The sequence below is a fragment of the Mesoplodon bidens genome (assembly GCF_964165515.1).
Source record: "Mesoplodon bidens genome assembly, chromosome: 5".
Taxonomy (NCBI): Eukaryota; Metazoa; Chordata; class Mammalia; order Artiodactyla; family Ziphiidae; genus Mesoplodon; species Mesoplodon bidens.
The window spans coordinates 75,809,635-75,833,517 of record NC_138161.1 but is presented as its reverse complement, the minus strand read 5'-3'; the positions used below and the strand labels follow the sequence as shown (position 1 = coordinate 75,833,517).

Sequence of the window (23,883 nt, the reverse complement as noted above, 5' to 3'; positions counted from 1 at the left end):
TGTTGTCCAAAGCATAATGTAAATAAATATTGCTATTCTAGAATTATCTGAAGTGAAGAAACCAGAGAATACCCTAACCTGGAGTTGGAAGCTAGAGGCTCATTTCTTCATAATAATTTGTCTTCCGGAGATAGTTATGTTTATTGAAATCCCCCCAAAAGTGGTATCCCAATAGCTGGATGATTAAGTCCTCTGGTTCAAGTGTGTTTTCATCTAGCAGAATCTACTGATGCATAATAGAGTAAACCAGCAATGTCTTATTAGCACCCATTCAGCGTAGGTCACCTTGAAAAGTCATAAAGAACTTTTCCCTCTGGTGCCCTGGAGGGAATCATACCCTCCCTCCTTCCTAATAAACATGGGAGTGAGCGTGACACTTAAGTAGAAAGCTCAGGTATTTGGATTACCTGGCCACAAAAAGTCTGAGATACATTGTATTTTAGTCCATATCCGCTCTGTGAAAAAATTCACTGTTACTGTTTGGCCATGGTGGGGACAGCAACACAGTAAAGCTGTCTCTCCAAGAGAACAAGGCAAGTTTGCCAAGAAATCAACAGGGACACATACAAGATAGTGTATGAACTGCCCAGATTTAAGACTGGGGGAGAGTACAACTAGGATATAAATATGACACAAATGGGAAAGACCTAGGCATCTTTAACGCTGTGAATTCCATGTCAGGTAGCAGTACAGCCATCGTTAGCATTTACAAGGTATGGCATGGGGACATGTAAACAGGAGAATGACCTACAAGAATAAGGATATTATTAAGGATATGACTGCTGTCACCCTTCGTGTGGTTGCTATACGCCAGATCTGTGTGAAATAATCTCTTTAAACCTCCCAACAACCCACAGCACCATCCTCAGGTGTAAATAAGGAACCTGAGGCTCAGGGAGGTTGATTAATCTGCCCAGGTTTATACTGCAGGTAACGGCAGAGCTGAGCCCAGATGTGTCCAGGTCCCCCCACACTTAACACTCTGCTCTTCTTACTGGGTCCCTGTACTCTGTCCAATTCTGGACCCTAAGCTCATTTAAAAATGAAAGAAGGGGCTTCCCTGGTGGCGCAGTGGTTGAGACTCTGCCTGCTAATGCAGGGGACACGGGTTCAAGCCCTGGTCTGGGAGGATCCCACATGCCGCGGAGCAACTAGGCCTGTGAGCCACAAGTACTGAGCCTGCGCGTCTGGAGCCCGTGCTCCGCAACAAGAGAGGCCGCGATAGTGAGAGGCCCGCGCACCGCGATGAAGAGTGGTCCCCACTTGCCACAACTAGAGAAAGCCCTCGCACAGAAACGAAGACCCAACACAGCAAAAATAAATAAATTAATTTTTTTTAAAAAAAGAAAAAAAGAATAAGGTCTTTGAATGCAGAGAATGTGCTTTAAAAAAAAAAAGAAAGAAAATTGAATAAAAACTAGTGATAAGTACCATGAATAATGAATAGAGGATAAATTAGAGGGAAGACAAAAGAAATATAGTTTATTCCATTAAAAGGGAATAGAATACAGCTGCTGTATCAGAAAATTATCAGTGAGAGAATACACCTTCTCACGGATGACTAGGTTCTCTATTTTTATACAGTAAACTCTTTAAGGGGACAGTCCTCCACGTGTGGATGGCATAAAAATAGATTGACCACCAAGTGTTTAGGAAGATTTAAGAGGTTATTCTCCTGAAGCATATGACCTGGTTCAGTGGCAGGTGTGTGGCCACCCTGAGCACACACCTTTATGGGGTAGCACCCCTGGGGAGACACCTGCAGTGTTCATATCTTGGTGATCATGCAGATGAATTTATCTGCAGCACAGCTTTTTGTGCACTTTGTCAGCAGATAGGTGACTCCATGGGACGAGCAGACCTACTATAGGAACAGACAAGCTAGGGGTAGAGAACAATGTAGTTTAAAACATGTTTTAAAAATGTGTCACTAACTTTTGAAACAGTAAGGAAGGGTTTTGGTACCTTTTTCTCCTCTGCAGTATCAATAGATGAAGCAGATAAACATTTTCTCTGAGTATTGATGCAATATTTAAAGTACCAATCTAAGTCTGATCTAAGAATCTCTCAGCAAATAAAGTGGGAAAAAACAGGGTATGCATCTTTGTCGAGTGAGTTTGTTCTGTTGATTAGCAACTTCCTGCATCCTGAAACTTTCAACACTGTTGATCTAGAGGCTGAGCAAAAGGATGACTTCTTTAGGAGATGTGACTCTTCCTGAACAAACTCTCAGCGTTTCAAACTCTGTACGTGAAATCTCGAGGGGGAGGGAAGTGTTAATTAAGCTGCAATTCTCCTCCCTTCCGGGGAGGGGAGAGGGGTGGATGTTGAGAAATGGCTCCCGATAGCCGTCCCATTCACCTGCTTGAGTTCCTATTGAAACCGTGTTATCTGCGTGGCTTTTTTCCCCTCCATTCTTCTCAGGGAAAGTATAGATCTTCATGAACACAGGCAGTTTTGTTTTCGCTGTTAAAAACAACTCCACTTTACTGGAGCAGGCTTTCTGTTTCACCCCAGGAAACAGAGCATTTCACTCAGAGGTAACTCTCCACTGGGTGAGGCGCAGCCTGTCACCTGACCAGCTCCAGAGCTGCCAGTGGCACCGGGCTGCATTCCTAGAATTCTTGAACCCGGCACAGCAATGAACAACTTCAGGTTCACTGAGCTGAGTAGACTCCACTCCCTGTGCCCTTGGAGTCCGCTGCCCGGGTCTCCCACCCAGTCTCAAAATAGACCGCTGAGTAGCAGCTAGCAGCAAGTGCGCCTTTGAGGAGTAGCACGCAGGTAAAGCGCGTTTGCGGGGGACAGCTGGGACTCCCCGAAATGTGTTGCGCATGGTTCAGAATCATTTCTCTTTTTGGGATGTCTGTTTCTCCATACAGAAACCCGACTTGTTAGTCAACATCGGCTTAAAAAATGTAGACTGAATAATGAGAACCTGGGTGTCAGATTAGGGTCTCTTAAAGATTAGGGTAAGAAATTAGGAGGGCCAAAGTCGGGGATGAAAAGGAATTTTATAAGCCAGTTTTTGTAACATAGAAAGTAGAAGATTTGGAGGCTGACCTACTTGGATGTGAATCTTGGCTCTGGGGCATGATGTTTAACCTCACCAGTCCTGCTTCCTCTTCAGTAATCATACCTACCTGCAGGGTTGATGGGAGAACTGAGAAGAAAGTGTCTAGTGAAGAACTTGGTACATAGGAAGTATCCTAGTGTGTGTACCTACATGTGCTTGTGTGTGGACGGTGGATGCATATGTACACCTACATATAGGCCACAGGACTATGACATTCATAAGAGTACAAAGTTTCTCAGAAGATGAGGTAAAATTTGATCTGGCTCTAACCTTCTGGGCTGTTGCAAAGAGAGCAGCAAGAGAAGCCAGACACCTGAGCAAAACATTGACCAGAGCTGCTGAAAAATAAATAACATGCCCTGTTGATTCTTATCCAGGAAAGGGCGGACTGGATGAGGATGCAGGGTGCTCTTTAAATGAGGACGGATGGAAGGGAGGCAGCTCAGTAATTACCATGCACAGTCATGTATGTACCTGCACACAGTCCTGAGAGGGGCTTTGTCCTGGGAGACCAGCTGCTTTCAATCCTGACTCTGCAACTTATTCTCCGGGTCCCCCTGGGCTGCTTGTTTTCCTCTCTGAACATCAGTTTCTCATCGCATGGAATTGTTGTGAGAATTCAGTGACTTGTTATGTGGGAAACTCTCAAGACTAGTGCCTGACACATGGTAAACACCCACTAAACATCAGCTGGTGGTGTCATTATTTTACAAAGTGCTCTTTTCTGTGTTATCTGCTTTGATCTTCAAAACAACCTGATGAGGTAGATGAGGTGTGCCGTAGACACATTTTGCAGATGAGAAAACTGAGGCTTGGGGAAGGGAAGAGCATGAACCAAAGGCCCCATGACCACTGAGTGGCTGGGCTGGAACTTGAATCTGGGGCCCCAGACAGGCAGGTGGCTTAGTATGTACTCAGCGCACAGGCACTGAATGAAACCTGAAAGTTCTGGCTAAACACCATTTCCTCCACAGACACATTCCTTATCATCTTCCCCTAGGAGAGATCTCTCTCTCCCTCGTACTTGCCCAAACTTCCTTTTGTAGTACCTCGGGGGCTTTTCTCTGGGCCATCCTTGTAATGTAGAATGTTTGGTACAAGCCCCTCTCCCCCTCCTCCACCCCTGAATGTGTGAAAGTTTTCATGTATGGCTACTATGTGTTGAACAACAATGTTGCACATGGTGGACACACAAAAGTAGCAGCTGAAGCTGGAAGCATGAGTGTGGGACTCCACACCAGGTGTCACTGCAAGTGTGAAAAATAAGGAGCCCAGGAGAACCCTGTGGGTGCCCCTCTCTCCCAGCACGTATTTCTTCTCCTTCTCAGAGTTCCAGCTCTGCTATGTCTGGGGCAGCTCAATCTGCTTCCAGAAGTGCCTGATAGTGACCAACAAGCTGACTGGTCAAGGTGAAGTAATTTCCATCCAATACCTTATTTTCCTGAATATTATTTCACAGAGACTCTGTCATTGCAAATACCTGGGTGGGGGAGGGCGAGGGGAGCAGGGGAAAATTCAGGAAAACGCTGCCCTAATTTTTCTTGTAGATATTGTAATTCACCCCTTCACATTTGCCAGGATGCAAAGGTCCTTTGTAGGATCCTCACTCTCCTCTCTCCCCATCCCCTGGAACCTTCCCCACCCCTCTCGTTCTTTTCTCATCCTCTAAGCCTCTCTTCCTTGTGACTCTCCTGCTCTCTGGTTAGCCTAAATCCCAGGGTATAGATGGACAAGGATGCAGGGTCAGTGTAGGAGGCAAGAGGAATTCATTTTCTTGCTTTATGACCCTACCCATATCTTCATCCTCAAATGTTACTTATGAGGTTTCTACTCCTAACGGGAGCCTCACGTGGAGCCTTACGTGTCATCATCAGTCCACAGCAGTTATGAACTGGGAGCCCAGCACTGGAGTCTCTGGGTCCAAATTCCAGCTCTCTAATCTACTAGCTATGTGGCTTAGACAAGTTATTTAACGCCTTGTGTTCCTCACCTGTAAAACAGGAATGAAATAGCCTCATACAGTTGTTATGATGATTAAGTGAGTTCATGTTTACAAAGCATCCAGGATCTGGCATATAGACAAGCATATGTAAGTATTGGGCGTCATTTTTCTAAAGCTGGTAGGTAGTGCAAAAGTTGCATGTAGGGGGCTTCCCTGGTGGCGCAGTGGTTGAGAGTCCGCCTGCCGATGCAGGGGACACAGGTTCGTGCCCGGTCTGGGAGGATCCCACATGCCGCGGAGCGGCTGGTCCCATGAGCCATGGCCGCTGAGCCTGCGCGTCCGGAGCCTGTGCTCCGCAACGGGAGAGGCCACAGCAGTGAGAGGCCCGTGTACTGCAAAAAAAAAAAAAAAAAAAAAAAAAAAAAAAAAGTTGCATGTAGCCAATACTACCCTTGAAATCTCTTCAATGGCCTATAAATTGTACCGTTTGGAATATTACAGATAGTTTCTTTAGTTAGGTGCCTGATGAGGGATTTGGCTTGTGTTTAGAGAGCATGTTGTATGGAGAGTACGTATCTTTAAACTTTAAAAGTGCTTTCAGCACAGAGAGGTGCTGCCACAGTGACAGCTCACGGGGGGACACCCAAGGGAGCAGCAGACTCTCCCTTTTCACACTCATTCTGAGGAACACATTCAGACTGAAATGCTGGGCAGAATCGCTTATGTTACATACATTGCTTATGTTACCTAAATTACTCTCAGCTCTCACTCTCGGAACAAGTGGCTGCACTTGTAAGTTACCCGTATGTATGAGGTGACTCCACTCTAATGTAAACTTGAGGGGAACCCACTGGCCTGAGATCAGGAGAAGAGCACCGCCACAGCTACCGCGAGGCCTCAAGGAAGTCTTAAACCTCCCTGGTTATGAAATGATTGCTAAGGTCTCTCCCAGTGCAAATGGTCTATGGTTTTATTAGGCCCAGAAAGAATCTGATGAGAATAATCAGTTATTTAATTGGTACCATTGCCTTACTCTCTGTGGGCTGTTAAGTAAGAACTACAATGGGACTTTATTATTTCAACTTTGGGAATAGAGGGAAGATTGCCCGATCCTAAAACCCTTCCTCTTTAGCCTTCATTGCAATGTTCTCACCTTCAAGCTCTGTGTTCAAGTTCACGCTCACATTCTATAGAGATTTATCTGGTCTCATACTCCCAGGCAGAGTTCTTTATTTCATAGCCATTTGTTTAGAGAGTACATAAGAATAGGGCACCTTCTGGACTGAGGTTCAGGAAGCTCCTGTTGTCAATACAGCAAAGAAGCCCAGCCAAGGAGGTAAGTTAAGCATCGGTTTCCACGTCCAGGAAACAGGCAGTGGGTCTAAAAGGTGTTTCCTGTGTTCTATCTTCCTTTCGTTGCCCTTTTCTGTTTGGTTCCCATGGGAATCTGTTTGGGGAAAATATGGCAAGTATTGGGCATATGTGTTGCTGGTCCACTTGTTTCCTTGTGGCAGGGAGAGAAGGAGAGGATATAGAAAGGAGAAAAGTAGGGGATTTAAGCTGCTTTTTTGAGGCTCAAATTAAATTCTGGAGAAATATAATCATTTTTGACAGGACTTCTTGAGACAAAATAAGGAAAGAGTTCTTTTGAAGATCACCAAGCCAGAATCTGTGATTCCATGCACATTTCCAAATGTCTTTGTTTTCCTCTCTCTCTTCTGGGCACCAAGTTCACATTCTGAGCTCATGCCGTCCTACTAAAGGCTATCTTGTGTCATTTTTTTTCTCTTGCAGAGAGTGTCAAAGAAGACCTCAAAGTCTGGAGAAAAATGACCTTTCAAGGAATACGAAGTCTATGTCCTGCTACATGTTTTTGTCTCACTAACCTCTGGTGACTGAGACACATGGTCCTGGGCCTACAGACAGTCCATTGATTATCAGACTCCTCAGCATGCATCAACTCTTCAGACTGGTCTTGGGACAAAAAGATCTTTCACGAGCCGGCGACCTCTTCTCCTTAGATGACTCTGAGATTGAAGACAGCCTGACAGAAGCCTTGGAGCACATTAAAATCATTAGCTCATCTTCAGTAAGTAAACTCGTTCTTAGACTAGACCCCTGAAATGACCTATTCTGGAGCTAAATGACTGTACAAATCCTGGGGGAAAAGATCTTTGCAGAGGAAAGAGGAAGGACCACTCATGCTGGTCTCTCTTAACTCTTCTCTGTGGTTTAGCTGGCATGTAAGAAATAATACCAGGGAAGTCTTTGACTTGGGGAGCAGCCAGACCACCTTTTGCCCATTCACAGAGACCAGAACTCTGGAAATTACAGACCAGAGTGGAATTCTCACGAAAGGCTGTCTAAAGGTTGTTTCTACATCCGTGAAATGACATGGAGAGGAGAGGGAGCAAATCTGGGGGAAAGCAGACCCACCAAGCTGAACAAGAGCATCAGTAAACAAAGCAGCGTGTGAGATGGGGGTTAAATAATGAAAGAAGGCAAGGTGACACCTCCTGCCACACAGGTAATAGGAGACCAGGACAACTATCACTCTGCTGCCAGAAGTGACAGTTGCCCAGGGCTTAATAACGCTGATTCTGTTTGCTTCTGTATAATCTCCATTTTTGGAACCTTTCCTTTGCCCCTTTTTCTACACCCCCCCACCCATTTAATTCAACTCACCCATTATTAGCCCCCAGTATGATGAGACACACTTAAAATCTCCATCAACCCTCCCATTCCTTCGCTTTTGCTCAGTGTCAAGATTATATATCCTGAAAGTACTTCTGAAAGAGAGTGCGTGTGGAGTGCTTGGCGTGGTCTGATGTTGACCTTCTTGACTGTGCTTGGAGGTTGGTCCCATTTCAAAGGCCAAGGCCACCAGTTATCCCCTCCCATCCTCCCAGCTCAACAGTGTTTTTGCCAACACTTGGCACAAACACCCACCAGGCAAAGGAAAGAGACAGGACACCGGCCATAAAATACTGAATAGCAAATATGTACATATTTCAGAGATAACAGCTTTCTTCCATGTCATAATGAAAAGATGCTTAAAAGGAATAGCAACCAGTGCTGCTTCCTCATCAAATCTGTCAGCATGTTCTCTTGTTGGCTGCCATTAACGTGCCAAGTCCGCCCAGTGACAAGTGAAGTCACTGCCCAAACGCTATTTTTCTCTCAGGTAATGTCTTTGACAGCAATTATGTGTCCAGAAAATTAATCAACTTAGTCTGAGTCAGAAAACAAAGTATTCCTGGAACATTTCCGCTTTCTGGGTAGGATTTGTGTGCTATTTCCAGCAGTCCCTTCCTTCGCACTCCTCTGGAAATAAACTGGCTGAATGTGCTACTGATTTTATCTAATCTAATGGAAAATATGTATATCTAGGTATCTGTATCTATATTTCCCTGAAGCCTATTTCCACTAGAGGTCACTAGTGTCAGTGATTTCTTCTGTTTCTTCATCAATTGCTTTGTCTCACAGGTGTCAAATTCAGAATTTCGGGACTGGTGAGTTCTATTCTGTGTCCCCACTTTTAACCATTAAGGCTGGCATGTCCTTTGTCACCAAGAGCACTGTCCATACTTTAAGCCCTCCACTTAGCATCCCACGAGACTAGTAGGTCTGGAGAGCTAGTAGGTCTCCTGAGATCTACGTCTACTAATTTCTGGCACATCCCATTGCTTCCATTCTCTCTCTGTAACCATGGCACAGAGTAGATAGGTGGCAGAATAAAGAGAATAATTTTTTTTTAGAGAAATCATGCAGATCATTCCAATTTTTAAACGCAGGGATCATGTTGATCAATCCAGTTTGGAAATTTGCTGATCAATCCTAGTTATAAACGTGTCCCTGTTTGGCATTCCTTCCCACCTCCCCTCCTTTAAAAGCCAGTTCAAGTTTCATTATTCCTGAAATGATTTCTGGTGGTTCTAGTTCTTAGTGGTTACCTCTTTCTAAAAGGACTTAATTGCCCTTTTGCATTATACTTTTCTTATAGAAAGTCATCTATTCATATATCCTCAAGTGCAATCTCTACATGGGGGAATCCAGGATCTATGTTTTCAGCCTTCATATCTCTTGCTGAATTTCAAGCTCGTACTAATTGATATCCATCACCTCAGATTCAATATATCTAAATTAGAAGTTGTCACCTTTCTTCCAGTTATACTACCCTTTTCCTAGATCTCCAGGTTTGAAACCTGGAGTCATTCTTGATCTCTTTCTCTCACTCTTGCCTTTTCCTGTGAATTCTGTAGGCACTGCATGAGAAATGCCTCTCATCTGCTGCTTCCCTTCCCTTCCTGCTGCTATCACCTTGGCTTAGGCTCTCAAACCGACTGATCTCCCTGCCTTTGGCCTTGCCTTTCTCTAGTTCAATCTACTAACAGTTACCAGCTTAGATTTCCTAAGCCAGGTTTTATTACATGTCTCTCCATTGTTCAAAGTGTTTCCGTGATACCTCAATACCCATGACATTCAATAACCAATGCCAGTGATCAGTCCCCTGAACGACCATGCCTACTCTATGGTTACTTCCCTGTTAGCTGCATCTCATCCTTCCCTTATAACCAAGATCAGATAAATATTCCTTCTTAGGCCTTTCCTAATGACCCTGGATCTCAGTAATCAATTCCACTTCTCAATTCCTCTTTAGAAACATAGAACTGGAAGGACCTTCTAAACTGTCTTGTCCAACTTCCTTCCATGACAGAAATCCCTTCTTTAGGATTCTCGACAAATAGGTGGCCTCTCCTTCTGTTTTTGCAATGATGGGGACATAGTAGGTTTCTGATATTTTTTTCCTGCTCCTCCATTTTCCTTTGGTAAATTGCCCCTTCCCATTGCATGAAGCCTTCCTTGATGGGGCCTTGAGTCAAGGTTTTCTACTTTGCCTTTGCCAGGGAGGGGGGAAGGCAGGAGTGGGGACACCTGACCCAAGCTATGCCAATCAGATTTTCTTTCCCAGTAATTCTAGGAAAGAAATCAGCAAAGGGTGAGCTATCATGATGATGGTGTCCCAAAGAAACAGACCTCGCTTCCTGTCCCTCTATGACTATAGCTGCCTCAGTCATTGCCTTTCTAAGGCTAGATACTACAAATTTCCCTTCAAATCTGCAAGCCACCTCGTATCTTTTAATTATTTTATTTGTTTGTTTATTTTGCTACAGTTATCCAAACTTTTTCTGCTGCTTATGAACAAAGAATCCTAACTGTCAAAGAGATAGCTGTCTCACTGTTGGAAGTTCAAATTTTTAGTGTGTTCCCCCCTTTGGCCTAATAAAATCGCAGTCCATGTATTTTCTTTCTACTATTCTTTGTTCTATTCTCTGCCCTCAACAATCAAGAGAATCTAACCTCTGTTCCTACAAGAAGAACTTTAAACATGTGCAGATAGGTATCAGGTCTCACCTCTGGCTTCTCTTCCCAGCTGAATATCCTTATGTTTTTCGTGACAAAGAAGGGCCTGTAGCAGGGACAGTTTACACCAGTCTCTGGTCTGGAAACTCAATTTTGTCAGTATGTGAGAAATGCTATTTAAATCATGCTATCAGAAGTATGAAATATAATGGTGACTTAGTGATTTATAATGAAAAGTATAACTCATGTCTGTCAGAATTATTGTGTGTTCCATGCTATTCTCCCCGACTCTATTTACTCAATCTTTCTCTAAACAAGGAATATTATTACTGATTAGGCGTCTTCCTCCTCTATTATAATCACATTTTAGCCCTACCTCCCTGAGATTGTATTTAACTTACCTGTAAAGTCACCCATGTATAGGTAGTGTCTTGTGTTAGCCCTGTAGTTATTAGCTAATCCCACTCATACAAGTGGGGTTTTTTTGTTTGTTTAATCCTCAAAGGGCAATCTTTTTTCCAGATTTTTGGAGGATGCCTCTTTGTAGCCTATGTTCTCAAAATTTTGGTTACCCTCCCCTGGAATCTTTTAAATTTATTATTGTAATTTATCATTGCCTGATACTTGAACCAATTGTTTGGAACAGTTGCTGATTCTAGTCAGATACTCTGCTTCTAAAACTTCTTTTCAATAGTAACATCACACAGTTGGCCACATTTTATCCTTTGATGTGCCAAGACCCTCAGGTTAAATCAAGATTTGTAATCAGATAACTTGAAAAAAAATTTTTAAGTATAGAATGTCACATTTTAACCATTGAAATAATATTCTTGTCTTTAGGCCCTCATTCCAGAATGTTTATACCTTTTAAAAAACCATGATTCTGTCCAATATATTAGTTATCATTCCCAGCTTTGCAGAATCTGAAAATTCAGTAAGCAAGCCTCTAATCCTTCCCCCAAAGTCACTCATAAAACAATCGAATGTTACTAGACTGCTCTGCAGTCCATGTCCTTTTTTCCCATCAGTTACTCTAAAACAGAGCTGGAAGATATTTTATCCTCAGGCTTGATTTGAGAAAGTGACTTCTCACTCGAAATTCTAAGTTCCCAAATACACCTTTAAGTTTTGTCTTTTCATTTCAAGTCTTATCTGGACTACCTAGGCTCCCTCTTTCCAGACTACCCAGGTGAGACTCTCTCCCTATCTATTCAGCCTCTTCTCATACTCTCAGCACCACCTTTCCCACGATGCTCACCGATGCCTAATCGATCTACCCATCTTCCAGTTCTCTTTAATTTTTTAACAATAAAAAAATGTTAGGTACACAAAAATCACCAAATTTAAGAAATTAAATAAAATTGTTATCACCTGCATGTGTCTCTCTAACCCAGTGCTCCTCCCTTTCCTCTCTTAAGGAAACCAAAATCCTGTTGTGGTATTTATCCATACGTGTTTTTATTTCTTTGTTACATATGCATGGCTCAGAAATGATTTATAGCACTGTAGTTCATGTTTTTAAACTTTATATAAATAGCGTCATAAGTCTCAATGTTATGTTTTTGAGGTTTATCTATGTCGGTACATGTAGTTCCAATACTTTTGTTTTCAGTGCAATAGTGTATTCCATCACATGACTATGCCATAATTTATTTATCCAGTCTTTTTTTGATGGACATTCACTATTTTAACAGTGCTGCAGCAAACATTCTTATAATTAACAATTTTGGCAAATGTGCTTAATATCTAGTGTACACAATCAGTAGTGAAACAACTAATTTTGGGGTTTTGTGTACTTTCAATTTTCTGATAAACCACCAAATTGCCCTCCAATGTGGTTTTACCAATTTACACTCCCATCAGGCATGTACAGTATGAGAGTCCCAGCAGCTTTATTTCCTGATCAATGCTTGCTTTTATCAGATTTTTAAAGTGTCAGTTTAAGTGAAGCAGTGTCTGATTGTTATTTAAACTCACTCCTCTCATTATTAGGGAGTCTGGCCATTTCTTCATATGTTTATTTGGTATTTGCCATTGAGTTTTCTTTTCAGTAAAGCACCTCTTTATGGTTTGGGTTTTTTTTTTTTTCTTTCCATTTTTCTCTTGAGGTTTAAAAAGAATCTGTTCTTGTTAAAGGAGTTTGTTTGTATATTTTTCTACAAATCCTTTGTCACTTTGTGCATGTTGCATGTCTCTTACTCCAAATATAGCTTGCCTTTTTTTTTTTTTTTTTGCGGTACACAAGCCTCTCACTGTTGTGGCCTCTCCCGTTGCGGAGCACAGGCTCCGGATGTGCAGGCTCAGCGGCCATGGCTAACGGGCCCAGTCGCTCCGCGGCACGTGGGATCTTCCCGGACTGGGGCACGAACCCACGTCCCCTGCCTCGGCAGGCGGACTCTCAACCACTGCACCACCAGGGAAGCCCAGCTTGCCTTTTACTGTAACATCTTGATATCCGATAGGATGAGTATCCCCAAACTCTTTCTTTAAAATTGTTTTGATTCATTTCTGTTCTTTAATAATTTTGTATTAAGCTTCTCAAGTTTCATGAATAATTCTGTCAGTATCTTGATTGAAATTTCATTATATCTATAGATTAATTTGAAGAAAATTAACATCTTTATGGTACCATTTTTTTATCTGTAGATAATGTTCATCTGTCCATTTATTTAGATCTTCTTCAATATCTTTCAATAAGGTTTTATGATTTTTTTCTTAAGGCCCTTGAGTCTTGTACATTCTTTAAAAGTTGTAAATATTTTATGTTTTTAGCTGAAGTTATAAATGGTACCCTTTTAAAAAATTATATTTTCCAACTATTTTTGAGGTGATAATAGTATAAATGACACTTGTATAGTAATATTATGTCCAGTAAACTCCCTCAACTCTCTTATTACTTATAAATTTTTTCCATTTATTCAACAAATATTTATTAGGTACCTACTATGTTCCAGACACTTCTATGCTGAGGACATAGGAGTAAGTAAAATAGACCAAAAAAAAAAAAATACTCTGCCTTCATCCATTTAATTGGGTGAGGCAGAAAATAAAATAAATAAGGAAAATATGTAGTATATTAGAAGAGGATAAGTGCTATGTAGAAAAATAAAACAAAGAATGGGGACATAAAATAGGAGGTTTGAAATTTTAAGCAGAGCAGACAAGGCAGGCCATACTAAGAAGATGACATTTAAGCAAAACTTGAAGGAGATGAGGGAGCATTACCTGTGGATACCTGCAGGAAATCATTTCAGGTAGAGGAACCATCAAGTACAAAGGTCCTTAAGTTGAGGGCAGCCTAGAGTTTTTGAGGAACAGCAAGGAGGTCAGTGTGCTTGCAGCAGAGGGAGCAAAGTGGAAAGATCATAGGAGATTGGGTTAGAAGGAAAGGGCAGGCTGGATCATATTGGTCCTTGGGCAGAGAGTTGGAGAGTTCTGACCAGAGAAGTAACATGATCTGACTTTCCTTTTCCTGTTTTGAAAAGAGTCTGCAAAAAGGCAAAAGTGGAAACAGGGCAGCCAATTAACCTGCTTCTGCAATAATCCAGATATGAGAAACAACAGAGACTCTTGGAGCAATAGAGGTGATAAGAAGTGTTCAGATTCTGGATACATTTTGAAAGCGGTACAAACAAGATTCGTTGATATGGGTACGGCATGTAAAAAGAGAGAGAGAAAGGACTCGAAGATTTTTGGCCTGAAAAACTAAAATGATAAAATTATTGTTAAGTAAAATGGAGAAGACTGGGAGGAACAGATTTGGGGGAGAGGTAGAAAGGAATCAAGAGTTCTTCGGACATGTAAAGTCTGAGTTGTCAGACATCTGAGCAGAGATAATAGTGTAGATAGTTGGATATATGAGTCTGGAGTTGAGCAGAGAAGTCTGGGCTGGACATTTTAATTTTGGAACTCATCAGCCTTGAGACTGGATGGGATCACCAAGGGAGTGAGTGTAGACAGAGAAGAAGAAAGTCCAAGGGCTGAGTCCAGTGCACAAAGATCAAAAAGATGATGAAGGAGGATAAGTAAAGTAGACTGAGAGAAGGGTCCAGTGAAAGAGGAAGAAAGTCAGAAGAGCATGATGTCCTGAGAGCCAAGTGGACACTATCAAGGACAGAGGATGTCAAATGCTGCTGATAGGTCAAGTGATGTGAGAACTGACCATTATTGCAGCACATGAAGGTCATTGTGACTTGACAAAAACAGTATCATTGGGTAGAGAGGAGTGAAAACTGGATTGGAGTTTAAGACAGAATGGGAGATTTGGAGAAAATGAGCCGTGACAACTCTGGGCATTTTCCTACCAAGAGGAACAGGGAAATGGAGTGGTAATTAGAAAGAATTAGGGAGTACAAGAAAGGATTTTTTTTAAGAAAAGAGAAGCACATTCTTTGGAATTTTTTATATATACAATCATTATCTTAAAATAATGATGGTTTGGTTTCTTCCTTCTCAATTCTTACGTCTTTTATTTGATTTCTGTCTCCTTGTCCTGACTAGCTCTTGAGAACAATGTTGAATAGAATAGGAATAGCAGATATACTTTTTTCCTTCTTTAAAGGAAGCTTTCTGACTTTGCAACGTAAGTATAACGTTTGCTCCAGGCTTTTGGTTAATACCTTTTGTCAGATTAAGGAGATTCCCTTTCATTTGTATTTTTCTAAGAATTGTTAAAGTCTATCAACTGCTTTTTCTGCCCTTTCTAGATAATCCAATTTTCCCTTTTAATCTGTTAATGTGGTGAACTGCAGTAATAGATTTTTAAAATATAAAGCCATTGTTGCACTCCTGGGATAAAATAAAATTTTACACTTATTTTAATATATTTCTTGATTTGGTTTCATATTTTTAAAGGAGCTTTGGAACTGTAAGCTTGGCCTATAATTATCCTTTCTTCTACTAATTTTACCTGGCTTTGGTATCAAAGTGTAAATACTAGTCTCATAAAATGAGTTGGGAAATATCTCCACATTTCTATTATATACAACAGTTTTATAAGGTGGTGATGATCTAGTCCTTGATCTCACAGAACACCCTTGGGGCACCATGAGTTTGTTTGTTTGGTTGGTTTTCTGGGGTAGATTTTTGAGGTACTGATTCAATTTCTTTGAAGAAAATGGAAGGATTTTTGTTTCAGTCACTTTTGGTAAAATATAATTTCTAGGAAATTATACATCTTATCTGAGTTTTCAAATTGATTGGCATAAAAATGTTTGCAATATTTTGTGTGTGTGTGTTCTGCTGCATCTGTATTTAAATGCTCTTTTTCACTGATATTTTCTTTCATCAATATTTTTAGAATTTTGTCTTTTTTTAAAGCTTTTAGCATCTATATAGGATCTTTCTTTCTTACTAATTTCTTTTTTAATGTTTATAATTTTCCTCTTTGTTCTTTCTCTGGTTGTATTCTGGTTTTTTTTTTTTTTTTTTACTCATCTCCTGAGTTGTATGATTAGCTTATTGCTTTTTTTACTTTCTTATTTTTTAATATAAGCACTTAAGATGACAGATTTCTTGCTAAGTACCACTTAGCTTCATCCTACAAGTTTTTGAGACATAGTATTTTCATTATAAATTCTAAATACTTTATTGATTGTGATTCACTCTTTGACTCATAAGTAAGTTAGAAGGTTGTGCTTTAATGTCCCAAAGAATATTTGTAATCTTGTTGAGTTAAAATTTAACTGCATTGTAGTCAAAGAATGTTAACTGCATGATACCAATTGTTTGGAAATGGTTGACTTGCTTTGTAGCGTAGTTTATGGCTAATCTGTGCAAACAGTAATAGCTAATGCTTATGTAGCAGTTGCTTTGTTCCAGGAACTGTTCTAAGAGCTTATCACAAGTTAATATGCTTACTCCTTTCTAAACTTTTGAGATAAATATACTACTATTATCCCCATTTTATAGACGAGGAAACTGAGACACAGAGAGTTTAGTAATTTAACTTGTCCAAGATTATATAGCTAGTAAATTGGAGAGCCAAGAATCAAGTTCAGAGAATTTGGCTTCAGATACTGTTCTTAGCACCAGACTATACTGCCTGCCTCTTTACATGTTTCATATGTGCCCAAGAAGAATGCATATTTTCTAATCATTGAGCATAAGATATTAAGCTTGTCAATTAAAGAATTCTTATTAATTATATTGTTCAAATTTTCTATAGGCTTAATGAAATTGTTTTTGCTTGGACTGCCAATTGCTAAGAGAGGCATTTAAAAATTTAAAATTTCTATTTCTAGTCTCTTAGTAGTTACCTTTAAAATTTTAGCAAACATACTCACTATATTTCATCAATTCTAAGATACTTTTCACATATCTGTATCTCTGAAACAAGTATACATTTTATAATTGATTGCAATCTGACAGTTGCTATGGGCCAGGCAATAGGCATAATATAGTTGTCATTGCCCACGTATGCATGAACTTATAATAGCTTTGTATATTGTTACCATTCCAACTAAATTATGTGCATTATTATTACCAATATTGAGTTAAATATACATTTAAAATGTTTCAAAACTTCTTAATATAATGTGGCACTGAAACAAAAACTTATTAGCAATGCAGAAAGGCATGGAAAGAGAGGACCAGGGTATAAATTTTGTGTTAGTGAATGAAATATTCATCATTGGGGGAAAGACAGAAATTCCATCTTTTCTTGCGAAACAGTAACTGAGAACTTTATGGAACCTAAAACAAAACAAAATAAAAACACCTTTTTATTACTGAGGTATTTGTAAAAGATTGCCTATTAAAATATAGTAAGAAAAAAGAATAAAATAAAATATAGTAAGTAGTGCAACTGAAAGCAGAACAAACAGGCAATTCCCTTAGAATAGATGAAAGAAATTTCAAAGAAACGAATTCATGTCGTGCATAAGGTTTTCTTTAAGGCATGATGTAACTCACAATTAAATGGCACATTTTTCTCTTTCTTCATAATGGTAGGTCTTATAATTGACACCTTCTTACATCTGATAAATTATAATGAATTTGTCTAAAGTTACGCAATGGCTCTATTCTCCTCCTATTACCACAAGGAAGTTGGAACACTTTAATACTCATCTTACATATTCTTAAGCAGCACTTTTATTCTACCTTGTTTAATGCCCTTAAAACTATTCTTTAAAATTACTGATTTATTTTTTTAAATTCAGCCAATCCTTACTTTGAGCACCTAAGGTACTGTTTCTTTTCTCACCATTCTTTTTTTTTTTAATTCTCTTCCTCCTTTTTTTTTTTCTTTTGAATCCAAATTCCTACTTTCTGAAGTATACCTTTTAAAGCCCCTTCAGTGAAGGCCTGTTAGTAATAAACCCTCTCAATGTTTGTTCTTCTGTTTTTCAGACTTTTTGTCTTTATTTTGCCCTTAATTTTGAATGATAATTACCTGGATATAGATTTCTAGATTTGTAGTCTTTTTATTCCTCAGTAATCTATACTATTGCTGTTGTGAAATCTGCTGTCAGTTTGTCATTCCTTTATGCATAATCTACTTTCTTCTGTTTTAATATTTTCTGTGTCTTTGATGTTATAGGTTTTCACTATTATGTGTCTAGATGTGGTTTTATTTGTGTATTTCTACTTAATCCTCATTGTGTTTTGTGATTTTGAGTTTTATGCCTTTTATCAAACTTGGAAAGTTCTTAAATATTATAACAAATATTGCCTTTTCCATCTAATCTCTCCTTTTGGGAATCCGATTTATTTACTTATTTATGCATTCCACAAATATGTTTTGAGTACCTACTATCTTCCAGCAATGTTTTTAGATATTGGGAATATAATGGTAAACAAAGCAGACAAAAAGAATTGCCTCATATCCTTTATATTCTATCCTATTTTATCCATGTCTCTCTTTCTTTTTAATTGTGGTATAATTGACATATAACATTATGTTAGCTTCAGGTATACAACATAATGATTTGATATTTATATGTATTGCAAAATGGTCACCACAATAGGTCTAGTTAACATCCATCACCATCAAAGTTACAAATTTTCCCCCTTGTGATGATAGTTAATAACACTGTATTGCATATTTGAAAGCTGCTGAGAGAGTAGATCTTAAAGGTTCTCATCACAGGAAAAAAATGTTTTGGAACTCTATGTCTCTTAATCTTTTATATTTTCCATCTCTATGTGATACTTTGTTCTTTCATTTCCTCAGCTCTATATTCCAATCCACTGAGTCTTTGGGGGTTGGAATTTGGTTGCCACCCAAGTTTCATTTGGTTTCCATTCTAAGTTTCATTCGGTTCTTTTTGACATCTTTTGGGTCCTTTTTAAAGTGACTTGGTCTTTGTTCATAAAAATAATTTTCTTTGGGGCTTCCCTGGTGGCGCAGTGGTTGAGAGTCCGCCTGCCGATGCAGGGGACGCGGGTTCGTGCCCCGGTCTGGGAAGATCCCACATGCCGCGGAGCGGCTGGGCCCGTGAGCCATGGCCGCTGAGCCTGCGCGTCCGGAGCCTGTGGTCTGCAACGGGAGGGGCCACAACAGTGAGAGGCCTGCGTACCGCAAAAAAAAATAATAATAATTTTCCTTTATACATTGAATCATTTTGAACATATAATTGCATAATTTGAGATCAATAATTCTATTACTTGAAATTTTTGAGTATCTCATCTGCTTATTAGAAACTCAGTCTCTTATTTCCTTGAGTGTTTTATAAATTTGAATTCTTTAGTTGTGTTTAAATAAGGATTTTACTTGTGTGAATACTGAATTGCTTGAGGGTTGAGTGTTTTATCCCTCAAAGTAGTTTTATACTTGCTTCTGCTGGGAACCCCAGTGATATTATCATCTCTGGGACAGCTTTTGATTTTGTTGTTGTTGTCAGTGTTAGTGTCTTGACTTTGGAGATTCTTGGAATGGTAAAATAAATGAGGTATGCATATAGGTGTGGTTTTTAAAGTGGAAAGAGTGATACAAATATAAAGGATTATCAGTATGGACGCCAATATAGAATGTGACCATAACCGAGGAGTAACTATGTGGTCTTTTTTGTGCTAAATGTTAATTAGTGGTTATGGAATAAATGTATCAAAATTGTAACCATAGAAGGCAATATCTGTAATTCTCTGTAAGTTATAAACCCAAGGCTGGCTTTTAGGGTTGTGGTATCCTTAAGAGAAATAATAAACATAGTAATAGCTAACCTTTATCTGTACTTACTATGTGCCACAGACTGTTGTAAATCCTTTCCCTGTATGTTAGCTCATTTAATCCTCACAACTATGACTGTAGGAGGTAAATATTAACAACATTCCAATTTTAAAGATGAAGCAACTGAGTTAGAGAGAGATAAGTGATTGCCCAAGATTGCAGAGCTGATAAGACCAGAACATAGCTTTGAGCTTGGGCAGTCTGACCCAAGAGCCCATGCTCATAACCACTATGTTATACTGTCTCTAAAGGGGAAGAGAAATGGTCCATCCTTTGCCATAACATGTCTCCCTTCTTCTCTCTCAAGCCTCTACTTTCATGCCAAATCCACTCTTCCCACCACTAACCATTTTATTTCAGAGGTTCCACATTCCCTTTTGCCAGCAGGCCATTCCCTGAAGACTGCTTACAGCATAGAGAAGGGTGACTGAAAGGCTAATGGATGTTGATGTGGAGGTGTAGTGTCTACGGCTGAGTGGGAGTGATCCATCCTGATAACTAGACCTAGAGCAGCACAATGCGTGGCTTTTTCACTGTCCTACTCCTTCATTTTGACATGCCCACTACTTTAGGATAAATTACTTTAAAATTGACAATGACCAGGTCACTGTGAGAATGAATCTCTAAATTCAGCTTGATGTGTTTGCTATTAAATAGATCTGGTCCTTGGAAGATATTCATTTTAATATGCATGGGTACTAACCCAATGTTGTGCTCAAGCATAAACACATACATATGAACACATATATATTTCATAAGAACAGGGTGTTTCCTGGAATGTGAATCAGTAAAACCCTAACTTCAAAGCTGATTCTTCACCAAAAAGCTTTAAACTATTCAATTACATCATTAAAAGAATTTAAAAGGTTGGGGTTTTTTGTTTTTTGTTTTTGTTTGTTTTGCTTTGTCTTTTTGAATATCTGCTGAAGGAAGCAGTTAACTACTAATTCAGGTTTTTCCCTTTACTGGAGGAAATCTCCTTTTTAGAGAATAAATTTTTCTTCATGTCATACACAGGAATTTGAATATATAACATTTCCAGTTGAGAAATCTCTTTATGTTTAGTGAAGTGGTATGGAATAAGAAATTATTAGCTTCAAGAGGTTCACAGTACTAAGAAGGTTCCTAACTGGTGCACCTATACCTAATATATTAACATATCAGCAGAACTTATGACCAGTGTGAAGTGATTTATCCTTATGGACAGCTGCTCAACCTTGCTAGTTAGAAATCTTTGAATATATGCCTTTGGTTCAACAATCTCACTGACATTATCCTGTACACTCCAGCCTCATTCCAAGGCACCTTTTTCAAAATTTCCTAATAATTCAGTACTCTCTTAGCATGGAAGTTATTGAACCTTTGTGTTCATGAACCAAGACACATATATATGCCATGTGCTTTCATTGATTTGCAACTTCAACTTTTACTGAGGCTTGTTTCAACCAAATGAAAATCTCTTTGCTATTTGTTGTTAAATGATTGTTTAGGCATGGTTTAGTACATTTCTCAATGTCATCTATATAAGCTCTGTGGTAACTGGGTTCCAGGGACCCAATTTAAAATGACTGCTCCAAGGGAGAAACAAAATCTTGGGTGAGGCCATTTCCTTTGACCAAGGACAGTTTTGGCAGGCAAACTTGGCCATGAACCAGCTGAGAAAATGAGTGTCTTTTTCCTAGCAGGGGATTTGGGCAGTGTAGCATAGTCTCCACTACAGTCTACCCCTAGCACCATGTGAATCCATTTGCTTTATGTAATCATTTCTTCCCATACGGAAACAGCTTCTAGGAGATGCTGATTGATCTCTACCACTCCAGTTGGTAACAGTGCTGCAACTGGTACTCATCGTCTCAGTGGTAGGCTGAATAATGGTTCCCCAAAGATGTCCACATCTTAAACTCCAGAACCTATGGATTTTATCTTACATGACAAAAGGGATTTTTCAGATGTAATACAGTTCAGGATCTTGACACGGGGAGATTGTTCTCTTTTATCTGGGTGAGCTTGGTATAATCACAAGGATCCTTGCAGTAGGGAGGCAAGAAAGTCAGAGGCAGAAGAAGGAGATGGAATGATGGAAGCGAGGTTGGAGTGATGTACTTTGAAGATGGAGGCTCATGGAGGCCATGAGTCAAGGAATGCACACAACTTGTAGAAGCTAGAAAAGAAAAGGAATTGGATTCTCCCCTCAGAGCCTCCAGATGAACTATCCATGCTTTAGCCCAATGAGACTCATTTTCAACTTTTTACCTCCAGAACTGTAAGAAAATTAATTTGTCAACACAAATTCTTGAGCCTCTAAATATGTGATAATTCATTACAGCAGCAACAAGAGAGCTGATATAGTCTTCCTCCTCCACCACCTATTCTAGATTCTCCTCACCTTCAGCTAGCACCTCTGCTGATTTAAGTTGCTTCTTAGTTGGGTGACTCAGATGCTTTTTCCTGAGGGATCTGAGACCCTGGTCTCCATGCCCTTTTTAGGCTGCGACTACTCCATTGTCCATTTACATCAAAATTGGGCAAGGGAGTGCCTACAGATGCCCCACTGTGTAACAGCAGCCCAACCTCCTCCTAATGCTGTGGCCAATTACCCTTGCCAGGATAGCAGCTCTTTTCATTTTCTGCTGGTCTCTTGACTCAGGAACCTGGAGTGGCTGGGTTCCCAGGCTTGTGTATTCTACCCATAGTGAATTCAACACCATGCAATGGTCATTATTTTAGCATGTATGCATGTATATATATTGCTTGTTGGAGAATGGTGGCCCATTCATATAGAGTATTTGCCTGAGTTGCTCCTTCAAAAGCCTATTCTATTGATCTGTTAGTCCAGCAGTTTCAGGTGGTATGTGATAAGAACAAGTGATAGAATCCCATGATCATGTGCCGACTGCTGAACCTCCTTGCTGTAAAGTGGTTCTTTGGTCAGATACAATGTTTCGTGGGATCCTGTGTCAGCAGATCGCATACTCTCTGACCCCTTAAATAGTAGTTGAGGCTTAAGACCTGGGGGAAGGAAAGGCAAACTCAAACTCTGATTACATCTATTCAATAGGTATTGATGTCTTTTCCGGAGTGGAAAGACCTAAAGCAAAAAAATTGCCATCAAATGATTGATTGGTTTCCTTGAGGGATAGTGCCAGTTTGGGGGCTCAGCATTGGCCTCTGTTGCCAGCAGGTTGCTCACTTAGGCAATGACAATAATAACAAGATCAACCTTGGTGAATAGGAGCTTATGCTGTTGGGTGATACCTAGCTTATATCCCAAGGCTACTCCATTCATGTACCCATTGGATCACACTGTAGTGGCTATGATAAAGCTGATGTCATCTAAGCCATTCTATCCACTTGTTTTTTTAGTGCCTCTTCTGTGGTTAATGCTCTCATGGGCATTAAAATGGGATAAAAAAGATATCTACACTTTGTGCCAAATTCCATGTATCGAACCACATGTTTCTTACTCAGAGTTCCTTATCTCTGATCTCTCAATCTTCCTTCTTCCAGGCGCTTGGCCATTCAGCCAAGCCATCTGCCACCACTCATGATTCTTAGCTCTTACCTGTATGTTCCTTTTTCCATACAAAGTTAATGACCAAGTGCACAGCCTGAAGCTCTGTCCATTGAGAGAATTTTCTCTTATTGTTGTCATTCAAGGTCTACTTCTAACTAGGTCTACACTGTAACAGCAGTCAAATGTTGACTTCCATCCACATACTGAGCTAACCCATCAGTAGTCCAAGTTCAGATGTTTTCCTACTCTGTCAGCAGATCATAAGGGAACCTGCCATAAGACTATGTCCTGGAGGTGTCATTTCTATAGTAGTAGATGACATAGGAGTCTAGGCTACCTGTTCACACAGCTTATTTGTGCCTTCTGGCTTTGTTTGTGTCTAACCCAAGATGTGCCATTTCCTAGCAAAATAACTGAACTCCAAAAGTTAAGAAAAAACAAAATCATAGTACAAAATAATATGACATATTAAGATCAAATATATCTATCATATCATTTCATCTAAATGGTCAAACTTGTCTTATAAGTAAAAGACTTTTAGATGGGATCACAAGGCAAAAGCTAGCAAACAAGAGACATATATTAAATAAAATGATTTAGAAAATGTAAAAATAAAAAGATGAAAAACAATAATTTACTTGATTAAAGTACATATTAAAATTAATTCAAATTAAAGCAAATCCTTTTGATATTTACAGCAAAACTATATGCCACATATTCAAACCTAATATGAGTTTATTATTATTTTTTTGTACCATGCCAAATTACCAAATAAAGCACATGAAATGACACTTTGAGACAGAAAGTCAACACTGAGT

The 23,883-nt window shown here is 39.6% G+C and overlaps 1 protein-coding gene across 5 annotated transcripts in view; it reads left to right on the top strand.

Annotated features, from left to right (window-relative positions):
• VEPH1 (ventricular zone expressed PH domain containing 1) overlaps positions 1 to 23,883 on the top strand; it is a 281,487-nt gene that overhangs the window by 1,683 nt on the left and 255,921 nt on the right. For all 5 annotated transcript variants that reach the window (XM_081235438.1, XM_081235437.1, XM_081235436.1 and 2 more), the window contains exon 2: positions 6,813 to 7,107. In XM_081235438.1, the coding sequence (XP_081091564.1) occupies positions 6,970 to 7,107 (138 nt within the window). In that variant the 5' untranslated portion in view covers positions 6,813 to 6,969. The remainder of the gene's footprint in view (positions 1 to 6,812; positions 7,108 to 23,883) is intronic.